The 19,265-nt window shown below is 50.7% G+C and overlaps 1 protein-coding gene across 3 annotated transcripts in view; it reads left to right on the top strand.

Annotated features, from left to right (window-relative positions):
• The window catches only part of NACC2 (NACC family member 2), a 50,201-nt gene extending 42,464 nt beyond the window's left edge, over positions 1-7,737 (top strand). For all 3 annotated transcript variants that reach the window (XM_041406980.1, XM_041406982.1, XM_041406981.1), the window contains 4 exons: positions 2,503-2,670; positions 5,273-5,378; positions 5,750-5,847; positions 7,130-7,737. In XM_041406980.1, coding sequence (XP_041262914.1) covers positions 2,503-2,670; positions 5,273-5,378; positions 5,750-5,847; positions 7,130-7,629 — 872 coding nt within the window. In that variant the 3' untranslated portion in view covers positions 7,630-7,737. The remainder of the gene's footprint in view (positions 1-2,502; positions 2,671-5,272; positions 5,379-5,749; positions 5,848-7,129) is intronic.
• Positions 7,738-19,265: the final 11,528 nt, after the last annotated feature.

The raw sequence follows: 19,265 nt of genomic DNA on the forward strand, positions 1-19,265 counted from the left end.
TTGGTATTGTTATTTTGTGCTAATGCTTGAATGGAAATAAAGCCCCCAGAATGATTCATGGTCGTGTTTAATAAGAGATTTATAGACAGTGAGCCAGCAGGACAGATGTGACCAAAATCCAGCAGTGGGTTGAGTTGCACTTGGTCTTTTTTAGCTGAATTTTAGTTTGGTTTATGAAGTATGGTGCTGTTGGATATTGGGGGTGCTTTCGACCTGAGTCATTGGTTGAAGTAGAAATGAAATATTAAAAATTCAATTTTAATAACCTGGGCAGAGCCCTGTGCTGGGATGTAGGTCACATATACAGCTCCTAGGGGTTGTATATTTAATTTTACCTCTAGGAGGTGACTGAGGTGTCCCTTCCTCCCCTGGAGCTGCCCTGGTGGCCCTGCCTTGCCAGGGAAGAACAGCAGAGCAGGACTGGTTCCCCCACACCCACTGTCCCTTCACTTTTGGTTTCTTTAAGCTGAAAATATCAGTATTTAATGGGATATAGTTTGCTTATCACTCTTTAAAAGCCTCAAAATAGAGCTGGTCTTTGAGATTCTCCCTCAGTGGGAGCTGACCCCCATCTCCAACGGGATCTTGGCTCTGGATGCTTGGGAATACCGGGAATATTGCAGCTGGGAATGTCAGTGGCACAGATATCCCACTGATGATGGGGCTGTGGTGGCGCAAAGAGTTTAAAACCACCCTGTGGGTTGTCCTGCTGCTGTTGGGTCCTGTCTCCCTGAGCTGTACCATCCTCCTTGCCATTCCAGAATCCCTCCAGGCGTTCCTCAGGGAGCCCTGAGGGTGGGGATGCCCCCAGAGCCTGCCATAGGATGCCACAGCCCAGCACCACGGGCATGTCCTACTTAGAACACTGCTCCCTTTGTCCCCGAGCCATCGCCCTCGGTTACTGAGCAACAAGTCTGCAGAACTTGTTATTTTATCTGCAGGGAGAAAAAGTGGCCCCCAGAAGTCGGGGATAATCGCAGGAAAAGACACCTCTGGAGCAGGGGACTTGATTTTACCTCAGAAAGGCTCCTTGCTGGGGTTTCTGCTTCTCTGTGTTCACAGATATTCCAGCACTGGGTTTGGGTTTGTACGTGGCACTTGCCACGTTATCAAACAGTTTTGGGGGAAAAAAGGTGGATCGTGGCAGAGCTGGGCTGCAGTTCAGCCGTGGAGCTGTTCCCACCATGTCCTAAAGTTCATGAGCATGGTCAGCCCTCGTTGCTGTCAGAAATTGTCAGTTTTTTTAATCTGGTGGTCTTGGGCTGTAAATGTGCTTTAGAAACATTTACAGCATGCCCACAATACACAGATTTGGAGATACTGGCAGGACAGCCCAGTATTTCCACCTTTTCCATGCTACTGCTTGCTCCTGGGCAGTGGTGGGCTCTGGAGATGGTGCATCAGAGTGGGTTGGGAAAATCTGGTATTTTGGTTTTCAAGCTACATCTTAATAACGTTTTTTGCCTTGTTGGTGGGGGCTTCTTTTGTTACTGAGAGGAAAAGTTGGCCTGCAGAAGGCAGAGGAACAGAAGGTGGGCTGGAGGTTGGCTGGTGGGTGCATCTCAGGAGAGGCTCTGGTGACCTTTCTCAGAGCAGACGTGTCTGCAGGGTCTGGATTGTTACTTCAGGAGGAAAAACCATCAAGAGAAGTAATGATGGAGCTGCTGCAGGTGTTCATCAAACTGGGGCAATCCACTGCCTGTTTAGAAGCCCTGGTGAAATTCCTGCCAGCCTCCTGGGGCTCGTGGGGCAGCAGCTCCGTGTGCTGCACTTGCAGAGCGATGCCAGCTGGGCAGAGCTGTCCATTTTCACAAATGATTAACTCAGGAGAAGTTAAAGCTTTATCTTATATATAATAAGATATATAATATACAATATATAATAAATATATAATAAAAAATATCTTTTTTTGCCTTGTTGATGGGGGCTTCTTTTGTTACTGAGAGGAAAAGTTGGCCTGCAGAAGGCAGAGGAACAGAAGGTGGGCTGGAGGTTGGCTGGTGGGTGCATCTCAGGAGAGGCTCTGGTGACCTTTCTCAGAGCAGACGTGTCTGCAGGGTCTGGATTGTTACTTCAGGAGGAAAAACCATCAAGAGAAGTAATGATGGAGCTGCTGCAGGTGTTCATCAAACTGGGGCAATCCACTGCCTGTTTAGAAGCCCTGGTGAAATTCCTGCCAGCCTCCTGGGGCTCGTGGGGCAGCAGCTCCGTGTGCTGCACTTGCAGAGCGATGCCAGCTGGGCAGAGCTGTCCATTTTCACAAATGATTAACTCAGGAGAAGTTAAAGCATAATGAGATTCTGAGAATCCCTTTTGCAGAACCCGAGGCTGCCATGGAGGGGGAGAACAGGGGATTTTTCCAAGCTTTCAGGTGGCACCTGCCCCGTGGGTGGACGTCTGGAGGGGGGAATATTTCCAACTTCTGCGTGAAGAAGTAAAAGCCTGACCTTCTGCCAGCGTTGTGACAAGTTCCTTTAACAGTTTTCCCTTTTCATTTTGAAGTTGCCCAAGAGAAGGCAGAGCAGATCCCGCTGGAGAACCGCTCCTGTGTCCTGATCCGACGGGACCTGGTGGCTCTCCCTGCCAGCCTCATCAGCCAGATCGGGTACCGCTGCCACCCAAAGCTCTACTCCGAGGGAGACCCTGGGGAAAAACTCGAGCTCGTTGCAGGTAGCTTTTCCTTGGAATACCTTTGGATTGCTGCTGTTTTCCTTCTGGAATTGTGCTCTCCATCTTGCTGCAGTCGTGCATCTCGTGTGCCCTTGCTGTGTCTTTCTGGATTATTCGTCATCAATCGTCTTTTGAAAAGTTCGGAGTTTCCTTTAATTTGCTGACAGAAAAATGTGTCATTAACAGGATTTATTCAATTGAATTAATTTAGCATTTTAATTGAATTCTGCAGCTTGTGTTCTTCCTGCTCGGTGTGGCTGCAGTGAGTGTGTTTTCATTTAGAATCACAGATCTAAAAACTCAACCAACCCCCCTCAAAAATTACCACAGTATAAGATTGACAAAGCAAGGGAGATAAAATTTGTGTCAGTGAATAAGCTTTGAAAAACCTGTAAAAGTTTCTTTATAAATTTACTAAGTGGTCAAATGCTGCAGCAGGAGGAGAAGAAGGAATTGGGTTTGGTCCTTTCTTTTGTCTTTGTTTTCATTTTGGGGGGAGTTTACCATACTGAGAGAATTTACTCCTTCTCTAGAAAAGATTTCTGGCCAGTGTGAGGTGGAAGATGGTTCTGTTTAGAGCTGAAGGAGTGAAATCAGGTGGCTGTGCCCAGGCACACCCAGCACTGCACAGAAAGTGTTTAACTGGAGTGACCAGGTCAGATTCCAGTGGAAATAATCATATTCTGCTTTAAGAAGTTCCCCCCAGCTTTACTTTGCAGTGGCCTGGCTGTGGGTTTTTCCCTTGGATGTGGCTGTGTGGGGATGGCTGGGCAGGACATCCCAGACGTGCCCCCAGGTGGGGAGGTTTAATTAATACATTTAATTTTAATTGGTCCAAAAAGGACATGTGGCAGCACAGTCCATCCAAATCAGTTCTTCCCTTGCAGTCATTTCTCTCTTGGTGAGTAGCACGATTTCATTTTCATTCTGGAGAAGGAGTCAGGATTTCAGGGGATGCCCACAAAGGTTTGCAGCTGATGGAGGACGGGACTTTGATGGAAGGCAAAGCACAGCGTACAACCACAAGATTTTATTTTGGATCTGGAATATTCATTTTGTACCCATTTCCATTTAATGTGAGACTTCTTAAAACCATCAAGTGGTGCAGGTTATTTTCACAGTGAGAGCTGCAAATTGGTTTGAGGCAACTCTGCTTGATTTACATTTTTCAATCTGGAAAAAAAGTAGATTAATATCACTAACTGATAGTGGCTGCCTGGTTATTTCTCATTTATTAAAGTGAAGTTCCCCTCAGTGGTGGCTGGTGTTTGCTCTGATGCCTTATCTCTTAAAATACAAAATAAACTCCCCTAATTCCTGTCTCAGACCTGGAGGGGTGGCTTGATCCTGGTGTGAAAGTTTTCCTCAGCTCTCCAAGTGGGAATGTTTTCCTTTTGTTGCTGGTTTTTCATGCCACAATTGATTCAGCAAACTTGAGCAGCCCTCTCTGAAAAAGGGTCTTTAACGAGGCTTGCAGTCACCACGGCACATCTGAGGGAGAGACTGAGGCTGTTACTCAAAAAAAAAAATCCCAAAAACCAAAGAAACTTATTAGATGGAAGAGAATCCAAGGAGAATTCCTGGTGAGATGTGGCATGGCTCAGAGATCCAGAGGATTGCTGGATCCTGGGGCAGGATGAGGGTCCTGGGGTGCCAGGGGAGGTGCAGAGGGTCCTGCACAGGGGCTGCCTGAGCTCCAGCTCCATCCAGAAGCTCAGGGACAATCACCTTCCCTGGAAATCCAGGAGATATCACTTCTTCAGCAGATGTTTTTATATTTTGAGAACAGAGTGTGTTCTGGATCCAGCTATGACCCATTATTGAATCTTAATTAAAAGCAAATACCAAAACCCTCTCATGTAAGAGAATGCTTGAAAAATGGGATAACCTCTCCCTGGAAGCAATGCTGAGGCAGGAGCAGGTTGGTCTGTGAGCAGAGTAAAAAGGTTTGATATAAAACCTGCTGTAAAGTACTGCCAGACCTCTGGACGTGTCCAGCTGCTTTGCACAGGGTTCCTTTTTCTTCCAGAAAACATCCTTAAAGGCAGCAGGTTCAAAGGCAGCAGTTCCTGTGCATTAGAAGGAAAATTCCCTGCTCACCAGAGGTATCAAGAGGTGATGGGCTGGGGTTTTGGAAGCAGTTAGATCTGTAACCAAGTACCTCTTTCTGTGCTAGATGGGTTTTTTCTTTCATTTCCAGCTCTGTGTTCTACAGTCCTGCACTGGAAGAAAAAAAAAAAAAAACCCAAAACAAAAAGGCCAAATGTGTTGGGGTTTTCTTGCTTCAGAAGGAATAAATAATCTGATCTGTACATATCAAATCACAGTGTAAGCCTTGCACGGTGTGCATTGGTGAGAAAATAAGAATCCTTTCATTTGATTCCCATAGACTTCCTGTCTGTACAGATAAAATTAGGAGCTGTTATTGCCTGGGACTTGCCAAGGCTTCAAGGATTTGTCAGGATTTTGCAGAAATCCCTCTGTCCTTGTTGCAGCAGGTGAAGAAGAGGTTCCCACCAGCGAGGAGGAGCTGAGGGTGGCTCAGGGGTGGCTCGTGGCTGTGTCAGGGCTCATTTTGGATTGTCCCTCTCCACCCTTGCAGGCTCAGGTGTTTACATCACCCGGGGGCAGCTGATGAATTGCCATTTATGTGCTGGTGTCAAACACAAGGTCCTGCTCAGACGTCTCCTGGCCACCTTCTTCGACCGGTAGGTCCCGTCCCACTGCTCCTCCTGCTCTCCCAAGGGATGCCTTCCCTGTTCCCTTCACCTCCCAGGGCTTTAACCCTGTGTCACGAGTGCTTCATCCTCTGCACTCAGCTCTGTGCATTTCCTTAACGATGCTTGAGAACTTATTCCATTTCCATGCACATTTCCTGTTCCTCACTTTAAAATCCTGGTGATGCCTGCAGCAGGACGTGAAGGGAGGAGGGCAGGGAGTGGCTGTCCCCTGATCCCCTCTCCCAGGCTCTCCCTTTCCCAAATCCTGGTGATGAATCCAGCAGGACGTGAAGGGAGGAGGGCAGGGAGTGGCTGTCCCCTGGTCCCCTCTCCCAGGCTCTCCCTTTGCCTCCCCACAGGAACACTCTTGCCAACAGCTGTGGAACTGGAATCAGGTCCTCCACCAGCGATCCCAGCAGGAAGCCCTTGGACAGCAGGGTCCTTAATGCAGTCAAATGTAAGGAGAGGGGTGTTCTGCTACTGGGGTGGAACATGGCATGGCCCAGCCCTGGGCAGGGGAGGGCACTCTGTTGTGTGGTAATGGTGGAATTAGGTTGTAGGAAAATCAATTTATTTTTTAGTTTGCATCGTTTTTTGGTTGCCCAGAGAAGGTGTGGGTGGGATGTGCTCTCCATCAGCCACTTCCCCCTCAGTCACTTGTGGATACCTGGAGTGTTTTAGGACAGGAGGTGCTGGAGGAGGAGGAGCTGAAGGCTGGAGGAAACCTTGAGGGGTGCAGAAAAAATCTACTTGCCATGGGCTTCTTGTGCAGTGGAAATCACTGTGTTCTCTCACCCTGGCTGAATTCTGGGGATTAAATCTACGTGTAAATACTCCTGTGCTGAAGAACAAAACTCTTAAGCAGTTTTTTTCATCTAGTTTTCAAGATTTGGAAGAGAAATCTTTCCCCTCCCTAATTGTAAAGTCCAGGGGCCTTCCAGCTGCCCTGGGAGATCTGTGGTGTCTGGGGAAGGGGGATAAGAGGGCAGATGTTCAGCAGTGTGGTTGAACATGGTGGAGCCAGCTCCCTGTTAGCAGTTTTATCCTGGAGAGTCCCAACTCTGGACTTTCCAGCCATGGTCCTTCCTGAGGTGGGCTGGAAGGGCATTGCTGCTGTGTGCCAGGGTATGGGAGGGGTTCCTGCTGCCTGGATTTGTCCCTGTGCACGAGCTTTAGCTGCCAGTTACTCACCATGGCAGTTCCTTGGATGCTGCTCTGTAACATCAGGCGCTTGGCTCCCGCACAGGAGCAGGGCACGAGGGATTGCAGGGCTCCTGCAGCTCCCACTGCTGCTGCCTCCCAGGGGATGTGCCAGCAGAGGGATGCTGGAGCAGCCAGGCTGCTGGGCCACGCAGGGGTGGCGTGAGGAGAGGGACAGGCAGAGGACAATCCCTTGGGCAGCCCCTCAGCTCTGACATTTCCTGCAGCGCTGCCGGTTTAGGAGCCACTCATGGAGCTGCTGCTGGGGAGTTTGTGGGATCTTCTCTGTGTCCACCTCCACTTTGGCCATCCCCACGTGCCATGGCCGTGGCTGTGGGGGTCCCCATGGAGTGAGGGGCTCTTTTGCATCCCCCTCCCTCTGCCCCACGGGGTTTTCACACCTTCTGCTCTTACCCCTTCCTGTTGTCTCCAGCTGAGGAGCTCCGTGGCTGAAGCTCCGCTCCCACCTGAGAGTCCAGGCTCACCTTTGTGCCTCTCCCCCCGGGAAGGCTGAGCTCTGTGTCTCCCTGTCTTTGCAGTGTACTGTCAGAATTTTGCCCCGAGCTTTAAGGAGAGCGAGATGAACGTGATCGCGGCCGACATGTGCACCAACGCGCGGCGCGTCCGCAAGCGCTGGCTGCCCAAGATCAAATCCATGCTGCCCGAGGGCATGGAGATGTACCGCAGCGTCATGGGCTCCTCCACAAACACTGTCCCCCTGGAGCCCGACTTCCAGCCCAACGCCGCTCAGGCCTTCGAGCAGCGCATCTATGCAGAGAGGAGGAGCGAGGCGGGGACGATAGTAGCCTTGAGAACTAACACGGTGAACGTGGAGCTCAGCAACGCCTCCAGCCAGTCCTTCGAGCAGGGCGAGGACGCCGAGGGCGCCGGCTCCGTCATCCAGGAGGCGGCTGCCGCGGACGCCGTGGCGTCGGAAACCCAAAGCACTCCGCAGCCCTTCGAGCAAGGCTCGGGCTCCTCCAGCCGGCCCGAGACCCCCGTGAGGAGACAGGATGGTACTTATGGAGGGACTTTATAAAGAGAGCAAACATTTCGTGACCTATAAGGGATCTGTAATACTAAAGCTGCTTGCATGCGTTACTAATACAAAACGAAAAATGTGATCAAGCCACTTACCTACTGAACTGCTACTGTTGCCTGAAAAAAATGTGATTTTTATTCTGCTTGTATTTAAAATTTATGAAGGAAATAATCGCATTCGTTATACTGTAAACGACTAGGTCTGTGGCGACCTACGTAAAAAAATATTGGGCTCCTTTTTTGATATTCCTGAGGTTAGTCTATAAGATTGTAGCTTTTTTCTTTTTTTTTTTTTTCCTTTCCTTTCCTTTTTTTTTTTTTTTTTTTTTTTTTTTTTTTTCCCTCCCCCCCCCCCCCCGGGAAAACCTGGTGGTTTTTTTTTCAGTTTTTTGGTTTTTTGTTTGTTTTAAGAAGGGGAGGAGAAAAGCTAGCCACCCCCCCACCCACCACCACCCCGTCATCACCCCATCCATCACTCAGCTCAGAAGTAAAGCCATCGTTAACCTTGTCCTCTAAGGAGAGTTTTGTCACTGAACAGGAAAGCGAGGTGTGTTCGGGTGCAGGTGCTGTGACTGGCCGCGTTTGTCTCGGGAAGGGCTGGAGCCAAGTGGGATGGGCTGGGGGAAATCGTGGCAGTGATCGAGGCCAGACCCCCCTGGAGGCAGGGGGGGAGCCCTGGCCGTGGGTGCTGTTGTCCCGGGGAGGTTCCTGCAGGGATGGTTCTGCGGGAATTCGGGCTGGCACGTGTGTCGGGAGGACTGCGTGGGATGCAGGTGGAGAGCCTGGCTGCCGTTGTGGTTGTGGTTTGGTTTTTGCCCAATATGGCTGGGTTTGGGTTTGGGTTTGGTTTCTCTCTCCCTCCCTCCCTTCCTCCCTCCCTCCCAGCCATTCCTTTTCCTTTGCTTCTCCGTGTTTGCATCCCCGCTCCTGGGGGGCCGGGCTCTGTCACCCCTCTGCACCCCGGGGCGTGCAGCTCCTGGGACACCCACTGGGAGGGGAGGAGCCCCCCCTCAGCCTGTGAAGGGATTTAGGGAGGAATCTGAGCATGGAGAGCGCGTTGTTCTTGCTCCAAGGGGCTCTTGGTGTTGGCTCCTGGCAGCATCCGCACCGGAGGCAGAGCTCAGTGCGTGCAGAGCTCACCCTCTGCCCCTCCCTCCTCCCCGGGCCAACCAGGCTCTCACTTTTTAATAATTTGGGGTGTATTGGATGCAGAGATTAAAAGAAAAAAATGAGCTTTGAGCCCTTCTGTGAAGTGGTTTTGGGGAGGAGGAAGCGCTTTGCCTCCTGCTCACCCTCCCGCTGCCCCTTCTGGGGAAAACCCAATGTGGAGTTATTTGTCTTTATTTTTGTTGTTGCAGGCTGATGTCCCCGGGCTGTGGTGGCTTTGCTGGCCTCGGGATGGCACTTGTGGGTGTCCCTGGAGCCTGATGGGCAGCAGGTACCTGCTCTGTCCCTCACCTTTCCAAACCCCAAAGTCTGTCCCTCAGAGCCAGCTCCAGGGGGACACTGCAGCTTCCCCCGAGGGCTGGGACCAGGCTGGGGGTCCCCAGGGGATGGGGACAGGGACATGAAAGCCAAGTTTGGCTTTTTCCTTTTTTTCCTTTCCTTTTTTAATGATGGTTATTTTTACTGTGACTTAACGACCTGCTTTAATGACACTTGCAGCTTGTTCTCTAACACGTTTGGGACTAGGAACAAGGTGCACAAAGTCACTTTTTGGCTGCTGTGGCTGTGCTCCTCTTTTCTTTCCTGCTTTGATTCCCTAATCCAGACAGCGCTTTGCTCAGGGTTTTCTTCCTTCTTTGTATTTCCATTGGGAAAGGGGGAGTGGGGAGAGGATAACCCAACTTTTGGCCATTTGTTTTGTTTTCTTTGATACTTGAAGCAGTTTTTTTGCATCGTGAATAACGAGGCTGCCCAGCCTGTGCCACTGCTCCTGACACAACGAATCACTGACGGGGGCGGTCCTGCCCCACGCTGGGTTTTGGCACAGCTTTTTTGGGGGGCACTGTGACGCCCCAGAGCAGATTTTGGGGGCTGGTGCAGGTGCAGAGGTGTGGGATGCTTTGGAGAAGTGGGAATGGGCACGGCTCTATTTGCACTTTACCCACGTCACTAAACAACCCCGGGGACCACGGGCTGAGCTCGGGGGGCTTTGTCCCCATCCCTGGGGACACGGAGCAATTCCTTGGCCCTGGGGACAGCTGCTGGAGGGCAGCTCAGCCAGCTTGGTGGGGCTCAGGTTTGGCTGAGGACCCTCCCGATCCCCAAATCTTTGGGTTTGCCAAAAAGTTTGAGGCAAGCTGGGAGCGGCTCCGGGTGCCGGAGATCAAAAGTCGTCCCTTGTGTGTGTGTCTGTGTGCATATATATAAATATAAATATAGAGAGAAGAGATATTGCAGAGGATTCCTCCTCCTCCTCCTCCTCTTTTTTGGCACTTGCTGGGGGTGGGGAGCAGGCTGAGCCCCCTGGCCAGGGGCTGCACTTGGTTGGAGGGATTAATTCTGGACCAAACCTGTTCCCAGACAGCCGGGGGGGCCACCGGGGGGGCAGCAGCAAAGTACTTGAATGGCTTAGGACAGAGAGTCTGCAGAGAGTCAAGTTGCACAGTGAAAATATATATTTTTATACCTAGCACAACTTCCTGTATATTTTGGGGTTTTTTTCTTTCTTTTTTTTTTTTTTTCCTTTCATTTCCTTTTTTTTTTTTTTTCCTGATTTGGGTTTGTTTTATTAATTATTATTATTATTATTATTAGGAAGGCAAACTTCTAAAATGTGAAGGGCGTTGGGTTTTTCCTTATCTGGTAGATGAGGGCAAGCATTTTGCACTAATGTTTCCTGTGTGTGGAGGATTAATGATATGTTTGAAAATGTTATATGGTAATGATTGTATTCTTCCGAGAAAAAAAAAAAAAAAAACAACAAAAAAAGCAAAAAAAAAATAACCCCTTAAAACTGAATGTAAGGTGAGAACAGAGCAGTCCATCGATTGTATGCGGCTTTCCTGAGTGCCTTAGAATTTTTTGATCATTTTTTTTCCAAGGAAAACAGATTAAGAAGATCAGATCATAACCTACTCCTTCCTCCTCTTTGTTTACGACACTATTTTAAATTCTAGAATTTTGGGGGCTGCTTTATAATGTGAATAGGAAACTGCATTCATCTAGGTCTGACAGTGTAAAATCAGAGCATCAGTATTTATGGTATGTCTGCACCTTTATTCTTATGCTTGACTATTAGCAATATTACCTGTATATTCTATATCTAAAGTTATACCAAGCACCTTTAACGAGCGCAGAGTGTAAAAGCACCCGAGTTCCCCGCAGCTGCCGTAGCGTAGGACCAGCTCCTCTCCTCCTAATTAATTAGTTAGCGCTAATTAAACACCGCTTCGCCCGGCCGAGGGGCTGCATGACCCTCTGCCACCCCCGGTGTCGCAGGGGCCGGTGACACGGTGACATTCCCGACCTTTCCCGGCGGTGAGGGCAGGAGCTGGAGCGGCTCCCCGGGGATCCTGGGGCCGGGGATTCCCGGGGGATGCTCCGGGGATGGGGCCGGGAACGGCGCCGAGCCCCGGGCTGGGACTGCCCGAGGGGCTGGGCAGCGGAGCCCCTGCGGTGTCCCCAGGGCTGTGCCTGGGGATGTCCCGGAGCTGTCCCCAAAGCTGTCCTGGGGCTGTCCCTCGACTGTCCCCCAGGGCTGTCCCCAGGGTTGTCCACAAGGCTGTCCCCCGGGGCTCTGCTCTGAGCTGTCCCCAGGGCTGTCCCCAGGGTTGTCCCCAAGGCTGTCCCAGAGCTGTCCCAGAACTGTCTCAGAACTGTCCCCAGTGCTGTCCCCAGGACTGTCCCTGGTGCTGTCCCCAGGACTGTCTCAGAACTGTCCCCAGGACTGTCCCAGAACTGTCCCCAAGGCTGTCCCCAGGATTGTCCCCAGTGCTGTCCCCATGGTTGTCCCCATGGCTGTCCCAGGGCTGTCCCAGCGCTGTCCCGGGGCTGTCCCAGCGCTGTCCCGGGGCTGTCCCAGTGCTGTCCCCAGGCTGTCCCAGGGCTGTCCCCAGTGCTGTCCCAGGGCTGTCCCCAGGCTGTCCCAGGGCTGTCCCCAGGCTGTCCCAGGGCTGTCCCAGGGCTGTCCTGGGGCTGTCCCAGGGCTGTCCCAGCGCTGTCCCCAGGCTGTCCCAGGGCTGTCCCGGGGCTGTCCCCAAGACTGTCCCAGACTGTCCCCAAGACTGTCCCAGGGCTGTCCCGGGGCTCTGCTCTGAGCCCTCGCGTTTCTGGAATCGCTCGCTGCGGATGGAGAAGGAGCCGGGGATGAGCCCGGAGTGTCCCCAGGTGTCCCCGCAGCCATCCCGGGATTCAACTGCTGTTCCAAGTGTTCCTGCTCTCCAAACCCTGCTGGGAGCGAGTGGGACACGCTCACATTGGAAACCCCTCCACTCCTCCTCCAGTTTCTTCCACTGTTTAAAAGCGTTTTGCACACACACAAAAAAATTTACAAAAAAAAAGAAAAAAAAATCGTGATTTTTATGTCAAGGTTATAATAAAATAAAGAAAAAAGCCAAAACTTGCAATACTATTTTTAGCAGACAAGAATAAAGTAAATAAAATAATTAATAAATAATAAAAAAAAAAAACCAACTGAGTATAAATGTATAAATATTTTTGACTTGAACATTTGGATGGCACTTGATTCAAATAGAACATTAATCCTTTGGACAGAATGTTTGGGGAAAAAAAAGGACTTAAAGTACAAGGTTGTTTTTAAAGCGTCTTCATAGGGTATTAAGTAGTACTGTAATTCATGACTGTTAAAAATACTTTCTGTGCTGTAAGGAAATCTCACAGTACCACTGAATTATGTTCCTCAACTGTCTCAGCCACGAACGATGCTAGCTTCTTTTTTTTTATTTTATTTTATTTTATTTTTTACCGTGCATTATTCACTAGTATTTATGTGCTCTTACTCTGTATAGTTCAGACTGTTATTTTGTAGCCATGGCTGACATGATATATCAGTAACTAAAAAAAAAAAAAGAGAGAGAAAACATGAAGACCCCCCCCTGCCCCGAGCTGGAACTGTGCTCATAGCTGTTTTCATATGATGAAAAAAAATCCATTAAAAAAAACAAAAACAAAAAAAACCAACCCAATGTGATCATTAATTGTAAAACGCTTTGTAAAATTCACATTTACAAAATAATAAAGTAAATTACAATTAAAAGGTTTCCTTTGCTGTGTTTTGTGTCTTTCTGGGTGGTGGGCAGTGTTAAGCAGGGGTTGTTGATCGATGCTGAGGGGGCTCTGATGGCTCAGGCTCCACTTCAAGGCATGAAACACCCCCCAGGTTTGGCCAGTTGAGGGGGTTTTTGCCCAAATTTTGGGATTTTGGAGTTCCCTGCCCTGCCCTGGGCCTCACCTGATGTGGTTGGGGCATCTTTTGGCTTTTTTACCTGGACATGTCTGTCACACCCTCCCTCCCTCCCTCCCTCCACTTGTAAAACTAAAATTTGTTGTTATTATTATTACTGTTATTTAAAACTGAATTTGCAGCGCTCCCAAATTAATCTGGGGCTTTTCCAGACACTGGGGCCGGGGCTGGAGGAGGCAGCAGCAGCTGGAATCCTCCTGTGCCCTGCTCTGCTGGAGCTCCCCACCTCTCCATTGGGAAAATCCTTGCCCAGGCTCCAGCACGGGCAGGAGGCTGTGCCACCCCCGGGGACAAGAGTGACAAGTTGGCCTCAGAGGGCACCACAGGGCCTGGGGCACAGGGGGGGCTCAGGGGGTGCTCTGGGGGATACTCCAGGGATACTCTGGGGGATACTCCAGGGATGCTCCAGGGGATACTCCAGGGATGCTCCAGGGGATACTCTAGGGATGCTCAAGAGATGCTGTGGGGATATTCTGGGCATGCTACAGGGATACTCCAGGGATACTCAGGGGGATACTCCAGGGATGCTGTGGGGATGCTCAAGGGATTCTCCAGGGATACTCTGGGGATGCTCAGGGGATGCTCTGGGGATACTCCGAGGGATACTCGAGGGATGCTCAGGGGGTGCTCAAGGGAATACTCCAGGGATGCTCAGGGGATGCTCAAGGGAATACTCCAGGGATGCTCCAGGGATGCTCAGGGGATGCTCAGGGGATGCTCTGGGGATACTCGAGGGATGCTCAGGGGGTGCTCAAGGGAATACTCCAGGGATGCTCCAGGGATGCTCAGGGGATGCTCTGGGAATACTCCGGGGGTACTCCAGGGATGCTCCAGGGATGCAGCAGCGCTGCCTCCCCTGCTCCAGGGGGAGGTGCCCAGGCAGCAGCAGGGGAGATGGAGCAGCAGCAGCTCCAAGCAGCGTCCCAGGACCCCCGGCTCTGCCCAGGATGGGGCTGTCCTGGGGTCCTTGTTGTCCTTAGGATGAGGAGGGGGGAAGGTTTCAAAGGTTTCAGAGAGGCTGAGCTGGAGCAGGGTCCCACGGAGGGCTGGGGCTGTTGGTAATTCTCCTTTCTGAGACTGGTAATTCTCCTCTCTCTAATGTTTTACCCTTTTTTTTTATTTTTTCCCCAACCCAATTGGCCATAAAATTGCTGAGAAGCCGCATTTCCTCAGCTTAGCAAAACAGAAGTGCCCAAAAACCACTTGCATTTGGGGTTTCATTTAATCTCGTCTCACTGAGAAGGAAAAACACAGAGACTTGGATGCTTGGCGTACGGCGCATTCCGCCGCGTTATATAAACCATTTCAAACTGATTTATTCTAAATGAGTTGTTATAATCAGAATTTTCCTTATGAGCAGCTTTCTTGCAAACGTCAGTATTTCAGGGGGGGAAAAAAAACCCCAAAAAAACAAAAAACAACCAACCCCAAGCCCATCGTACGCCCGCTCCAATATTTCAAACTGATTACTTCTAAACACCAGCGCTAAAATTAGGGCTTTGGTGTGTGGTATTGTCAGAGTGGGTGTATTATGATCTGCAGAGAGTATAAAAAGATAAATGAGTTATTTAACCAAGTAAACGACGTTGCTGTAGAAATGTGCTGAGGGAAAATGCGCAGGGGGGGTTGGCTGCGCCCCGGGACTGCGGCAGCAGCGTGAGGGGAGCTGCTGGGCAAGCCTGGGGGGGTGGGAAGGGGGCTTTCTTTGCATTAATGCTGTTATTTTTATTGGCATTGTTATAAAATAGGAGCTTTCCCCCCTGCCTGGGGTGGGGTCGTGGTTTTGGCAGTGCCAAAATGAGAGGGAGGTGGGTGATGGGTGCGCTCCTCCTCAGGGCATTAAAAATGTCTGGTTATTGGTGCATTCTCAGGACTTCACCTGTCCTAATCTCCTTGGGATCTGCTCCAAAGGGAGAGATGTTGGAGCACTGCACCTGCTCGAACTCTTTGAGTCTGGCTCTTTATTTACACCCACACAGGTGCAGGTGGTCCCCATTGGGGGCCTCCAGGGACAAAACTGGAGGGATACTGGGATCAGGGCTCGCCAGCCCAGGGACAGAAGAGTCTGGGCATTGCAGGGGTGGGCACTGCAGGTGTTGGTCATTTCATATATTGGCCATTGCAGGTGTTGGTCATTTCAGCTGGCATTGGCCATTGCAGGTGTTGGTCATTTCAGCTGGCATTGGCCATTGCAGGTGTTGGTCATTTCAGCTGGCATTGGCCATTGCAGAAGTTGTTGACCATTGCTGAAGGTGCTGGTCGTGGCAGGTGGCTTTGGTCATTTCAGGAGGTGGCCACTGCAGGAGTTGACAACTGAAGGTGTTGACAATTCCAGGTGGCTTTGGCCATTTCAGGAGTTGATTATTTCAGGTGTTGGCCATTACAGGAGTTGGCCATTGCAGACAATGGCCATTGCAGGTGGTTTTGGTCATTTCAGGAGCTGGCCATCGCAGGAGTTGGTTATTTCAGGAGCTGGCCATGGCAGGGGCTGGCCATTGGAGGGGTTGGTCATTGCCACTGGCCATTTCAGGAGCTGCCCATTTCAGGGACTGGGTATTTCAGGAGTTGGCCACTACAGGTGTTGGCCATTGCAGGTGGTTTTGGTCATTTCAGGAGTGGCCTTTTCAGGGGTTGGTTAGTTGGTTATTTCAGGGTTTGGCCATTGCAGGTGGTTCTGGCCATTGCAAGGGCTGGCCATTGCAGGAGTTGGCCATTTCAGGGTTTGGCCATTGCAGACATTGGCCATTGCAGGTGGTTCTGGCTATCTCAGAGCTGGCCATTTCAGGGGTTGGTTATTTGGTTATTTCAGGGGCTGGCCATTTCAGGGGTTGGTTATTTCAGGGGCTGGCCATTTCAGGAGTTGGTTATTTCAGGGGCTGGCCATTTCAGGGGTTGGTTATTTCAGGGGCTGGCCATTTCAGGGGCTGGCCATTTCAGGGGTTGGTGGCTGCCCCTGGCCCCTGCAGGAGTTTTTGTTCCCTGCCCCTGCAGCCGGCACAGTGCCCCAGAGCCGAGCCCCGCGCAGGGCAGGCTCCATCCCCCTCATCCCCCTTCCCCAGGGCTGCTGCCCCGAGGTGTGAGCCCGGGGGCTCTGGGGGTGCCGCCGCTGCCCCTCCCGTCCCCTCCGTGCCAGGGAAGCTGGAGATCGATGCCGGGCGGGCCCTGGAGCTCTGCCATAAATCCCAGCCGCGCTCCGGGCCGCTCCTGTTGATGTGCATCCTCTGCAGCGAGCCTTTTACAAAATCGGCTGTGGAGCGGCACTCCAGCGCCGGGATGGATCGTGCAGGACACAAAATACAAATAAAGGGTGAGGAGTAGGAAGGGCATCATCCCTGCCGCGCCCCGGGGCCGCTCCAGCAGCGCATCCATCAGCCCCGGGATGCGGGGAGAGCTTTGGGGGGCATTGGGAGGGCAGATTAAGGGTAATTATGACAGGAATGGTAATTGCGTGGTGGAGGGGTGGCAGGGAGGGGTTGGAGTGACCGGGTGGTGACAGCAGTGCTGCGGTGACAATGGACAGGAGTGAGGGGCTGCTCAGGTGAGGCAGGAACTGGAATTTTGGCTGGGAGGAGGCAGGGTTGGTGTTTTGGTACTCAAATCCCTCATGGTGGGTCTGGGTCTTATAGGACCAAGCCTCATCCCTCTGGGGCTCTGGCAGAGGGATTGGATCAGCCCAATTCAGGGCAAAAATGGGATAAAAAAAGGGCAGAAATGCCAAGGCACAAACCAAGGCAGATAAATCCAGGAGGGCAATGTAATCTCACTCACGGGGCCTCAGCAGAAGTTACAATACATAAATTATTGCACCTAAAAGCATCTCTAATTTCACTTGTGAGTGATTCACCAGGACACACCAGGCTGCCCTCTGCATCTCCCCATTTGATTAGACATTTGTACCAAGACAGAGCTCACGCTTAAAATAACATTACTGGAATGGAGATGGACAAGAGAATTCATTTGAATGGAAATCAATTTGATTAGAAAAGTAAATTACTCGCAGTCTATGAGCAGCACATTGTGGCTCGGAATAATAATAATAAAAATAAAAATAATAATAATAATAATAAAAAAATAAATCAGTGGCAGCAAAGGATCTTAAATATTTTCACAGACCTGGCAGTGGCTGAGCTGTGATCACTTCCCACATGGAAACAGGGCTGGATCCCCACTCCTGGAGCTGGGACACTGCCAGGCAGAGCTGTCCCGTGTCCCCTGTGCCACCAGGAGCCTCTGGAGGGGACGAGCCCAGAGTGGCAGGGGGGTGTGGGGCTGCAGGAGCTGGGCTTGGCTGGGCACGAGGGGCTGGAAATGGCTTTGGGTGGCTGCAGCTGCCCTCAGAGGGGGCATTGGATTCACCCAGGGTGATGCTGGCCTGGCACCAGCCTGGGTGTCACTGCTGCCATTTGGGTGGCACTGGGATCTCAGGCACTGGCCTGGCTGGGGGGGACAGCAATGTCCCTCCCTTTGTGTCACCCTCCACTGCCAAGTGTCACCAGTGAGGTGACAAAGAGCCAGGGGGGCCTGGCAGGAGCCCTGGGTGCTCCCTGTGCCAGCTGCAGTGCAGGGAGCTGCACACTTTGCTGAGCTGTGGCACCTTCTAAATAATCAATTGGTATTTAATTCCCATGTGATAACTGTCTTATTAAATCTAAATTTAATGTGTATTTGGGAAACCCTAATTTAAAGTGTTACTGCATGCACCATCTGGTGTGCTCTCTAAATACAAATGCAATAACATAATTCAGAATTACATCATAAAAGTAAGTTATAAGAGATTAAAATGCACAACTCTGTTCTTCAGTCAAGGCAGCTTTTATGCTTTTACTCCTGACTTAGACACAAATCACAGCCAAAACATCCCTGCCCCGATTAAGTGATTTTTTCTGCTGGGATTTTGGGTTTAATGGGGGAGCAGGAGTGCACAGGAGGGATCAGGAACTCTGGAGACGTGGAAATGTTGCCCCTGGAAGGGTCCAAGGCCAGGTTGGACAGGGCTTGGAGCAGCCTGGGACAGTGGGAGGTGTCCCTGCCATGGCAGGGGTGGCACTGGGTGGGCTTTGAGGTCCCTTCCACCCAAACCATTCTGGGTTTCCATGAAATCCTCTGCTCCCACGTGCCAGGGCTGGGCACAGGGGGATTCAGTGACCCACCGAGCTGCCTTTTGTTGAAAAATCAAACACAGCCCAGAGCTGGGTGCATCAATGATCTTTTACAGTGGCAGTAAATCTAATATCTTTGCAAAACCCCCTATTTTCTCTCTACGTTGAATGAAACATGAGATCCCTTAATAGAGAGGGAAATTAAAACCTAGCTTTTATTGCAGTTCCTGTAACTGGTATCTAAGCTATTAATAATCAATCCACTCTTGCTTAAAAGCCAACATTTATCACCCCAGCTGGGCTGGGGGGGAAGCACAATTGACTGCAATTACACTTTGAAAAATGTTATCTGTGCCACTGACCACTGGGGATAAGTGAGGAGATCCCCCTTGCTCCTCCCCTCTTCAGGTTCATCCCCCCCAGCTTTTATTATTGGGTGGTTTTGCTTCTCCTGGAGCCTCCAGGATGCCTTGAGGAGGGATCTGAGGGGAGGGATCTGTCCCAAATCCAGGACATCCCCCTCGCTGCATCCTGCTGAGCTCAGAGGGACCCCCACCCCTTCCAGATCCAGCAGCGACTCCAAATCTCTTTTTACACCCCCAAACACTGGAGTTTGTTGGTTTTGCTGCTGCCCTTTCCAAGGGGGAGGAAGAGGCTGGTGCAGGATTGATTTCCTGGTGTTAATGAAGCCGCTGACCGCAGCCCTCCCGCAGCCACCTTCCCTCTCCCCAGCAGAATCCCCCAGACTCCAAACTTTCCAAATGAGTTTTTGCAGTTTAAAATTAATAATTGTTCTGTCTAGAAGGAGGATAATTAAATGCCTGTTCATCCTCATTATTGTCAGCCGTGTGATTTGTTGTTTTCTCCCTAATAAAATTAACCGGTTTAACTAATGGGTGCCAAAACTTGATAATTAAAGCTGAGCAAATAATTTGCAACAAATGATTCGCCCAGTGGGTTTGGAGGGGTCCGTGGTGGGTCTGTGGCTGATGGTGAGGGGCTGGGAGCCACTGGTGATGCCCAAACCCCCACAGGGCACCCCAGGAAATCTCCTTTTCCTTAAAATGGTCATTTTTTAATGAAAATTTTTGGGTTTTTTTTTTTCTT

This window comes from Onychostruthus taczanowskii, unplaced genomic scaffold (assembly GCF_017590055.1).
Source record: "Onychostruthus taczanowskii isolate IOZ18803 unplaced genomic scaffold, ASM1759005v1 scaffold25, whole genome shotgun sequence".
NCBI classification, from domain to species: domain Eukaryota; kingdom Metazoa; phylum Chordata; class Aves; order Passeriformes; family Passeridae; genus Onychostruthus; species Onychostruthus taczanowskii.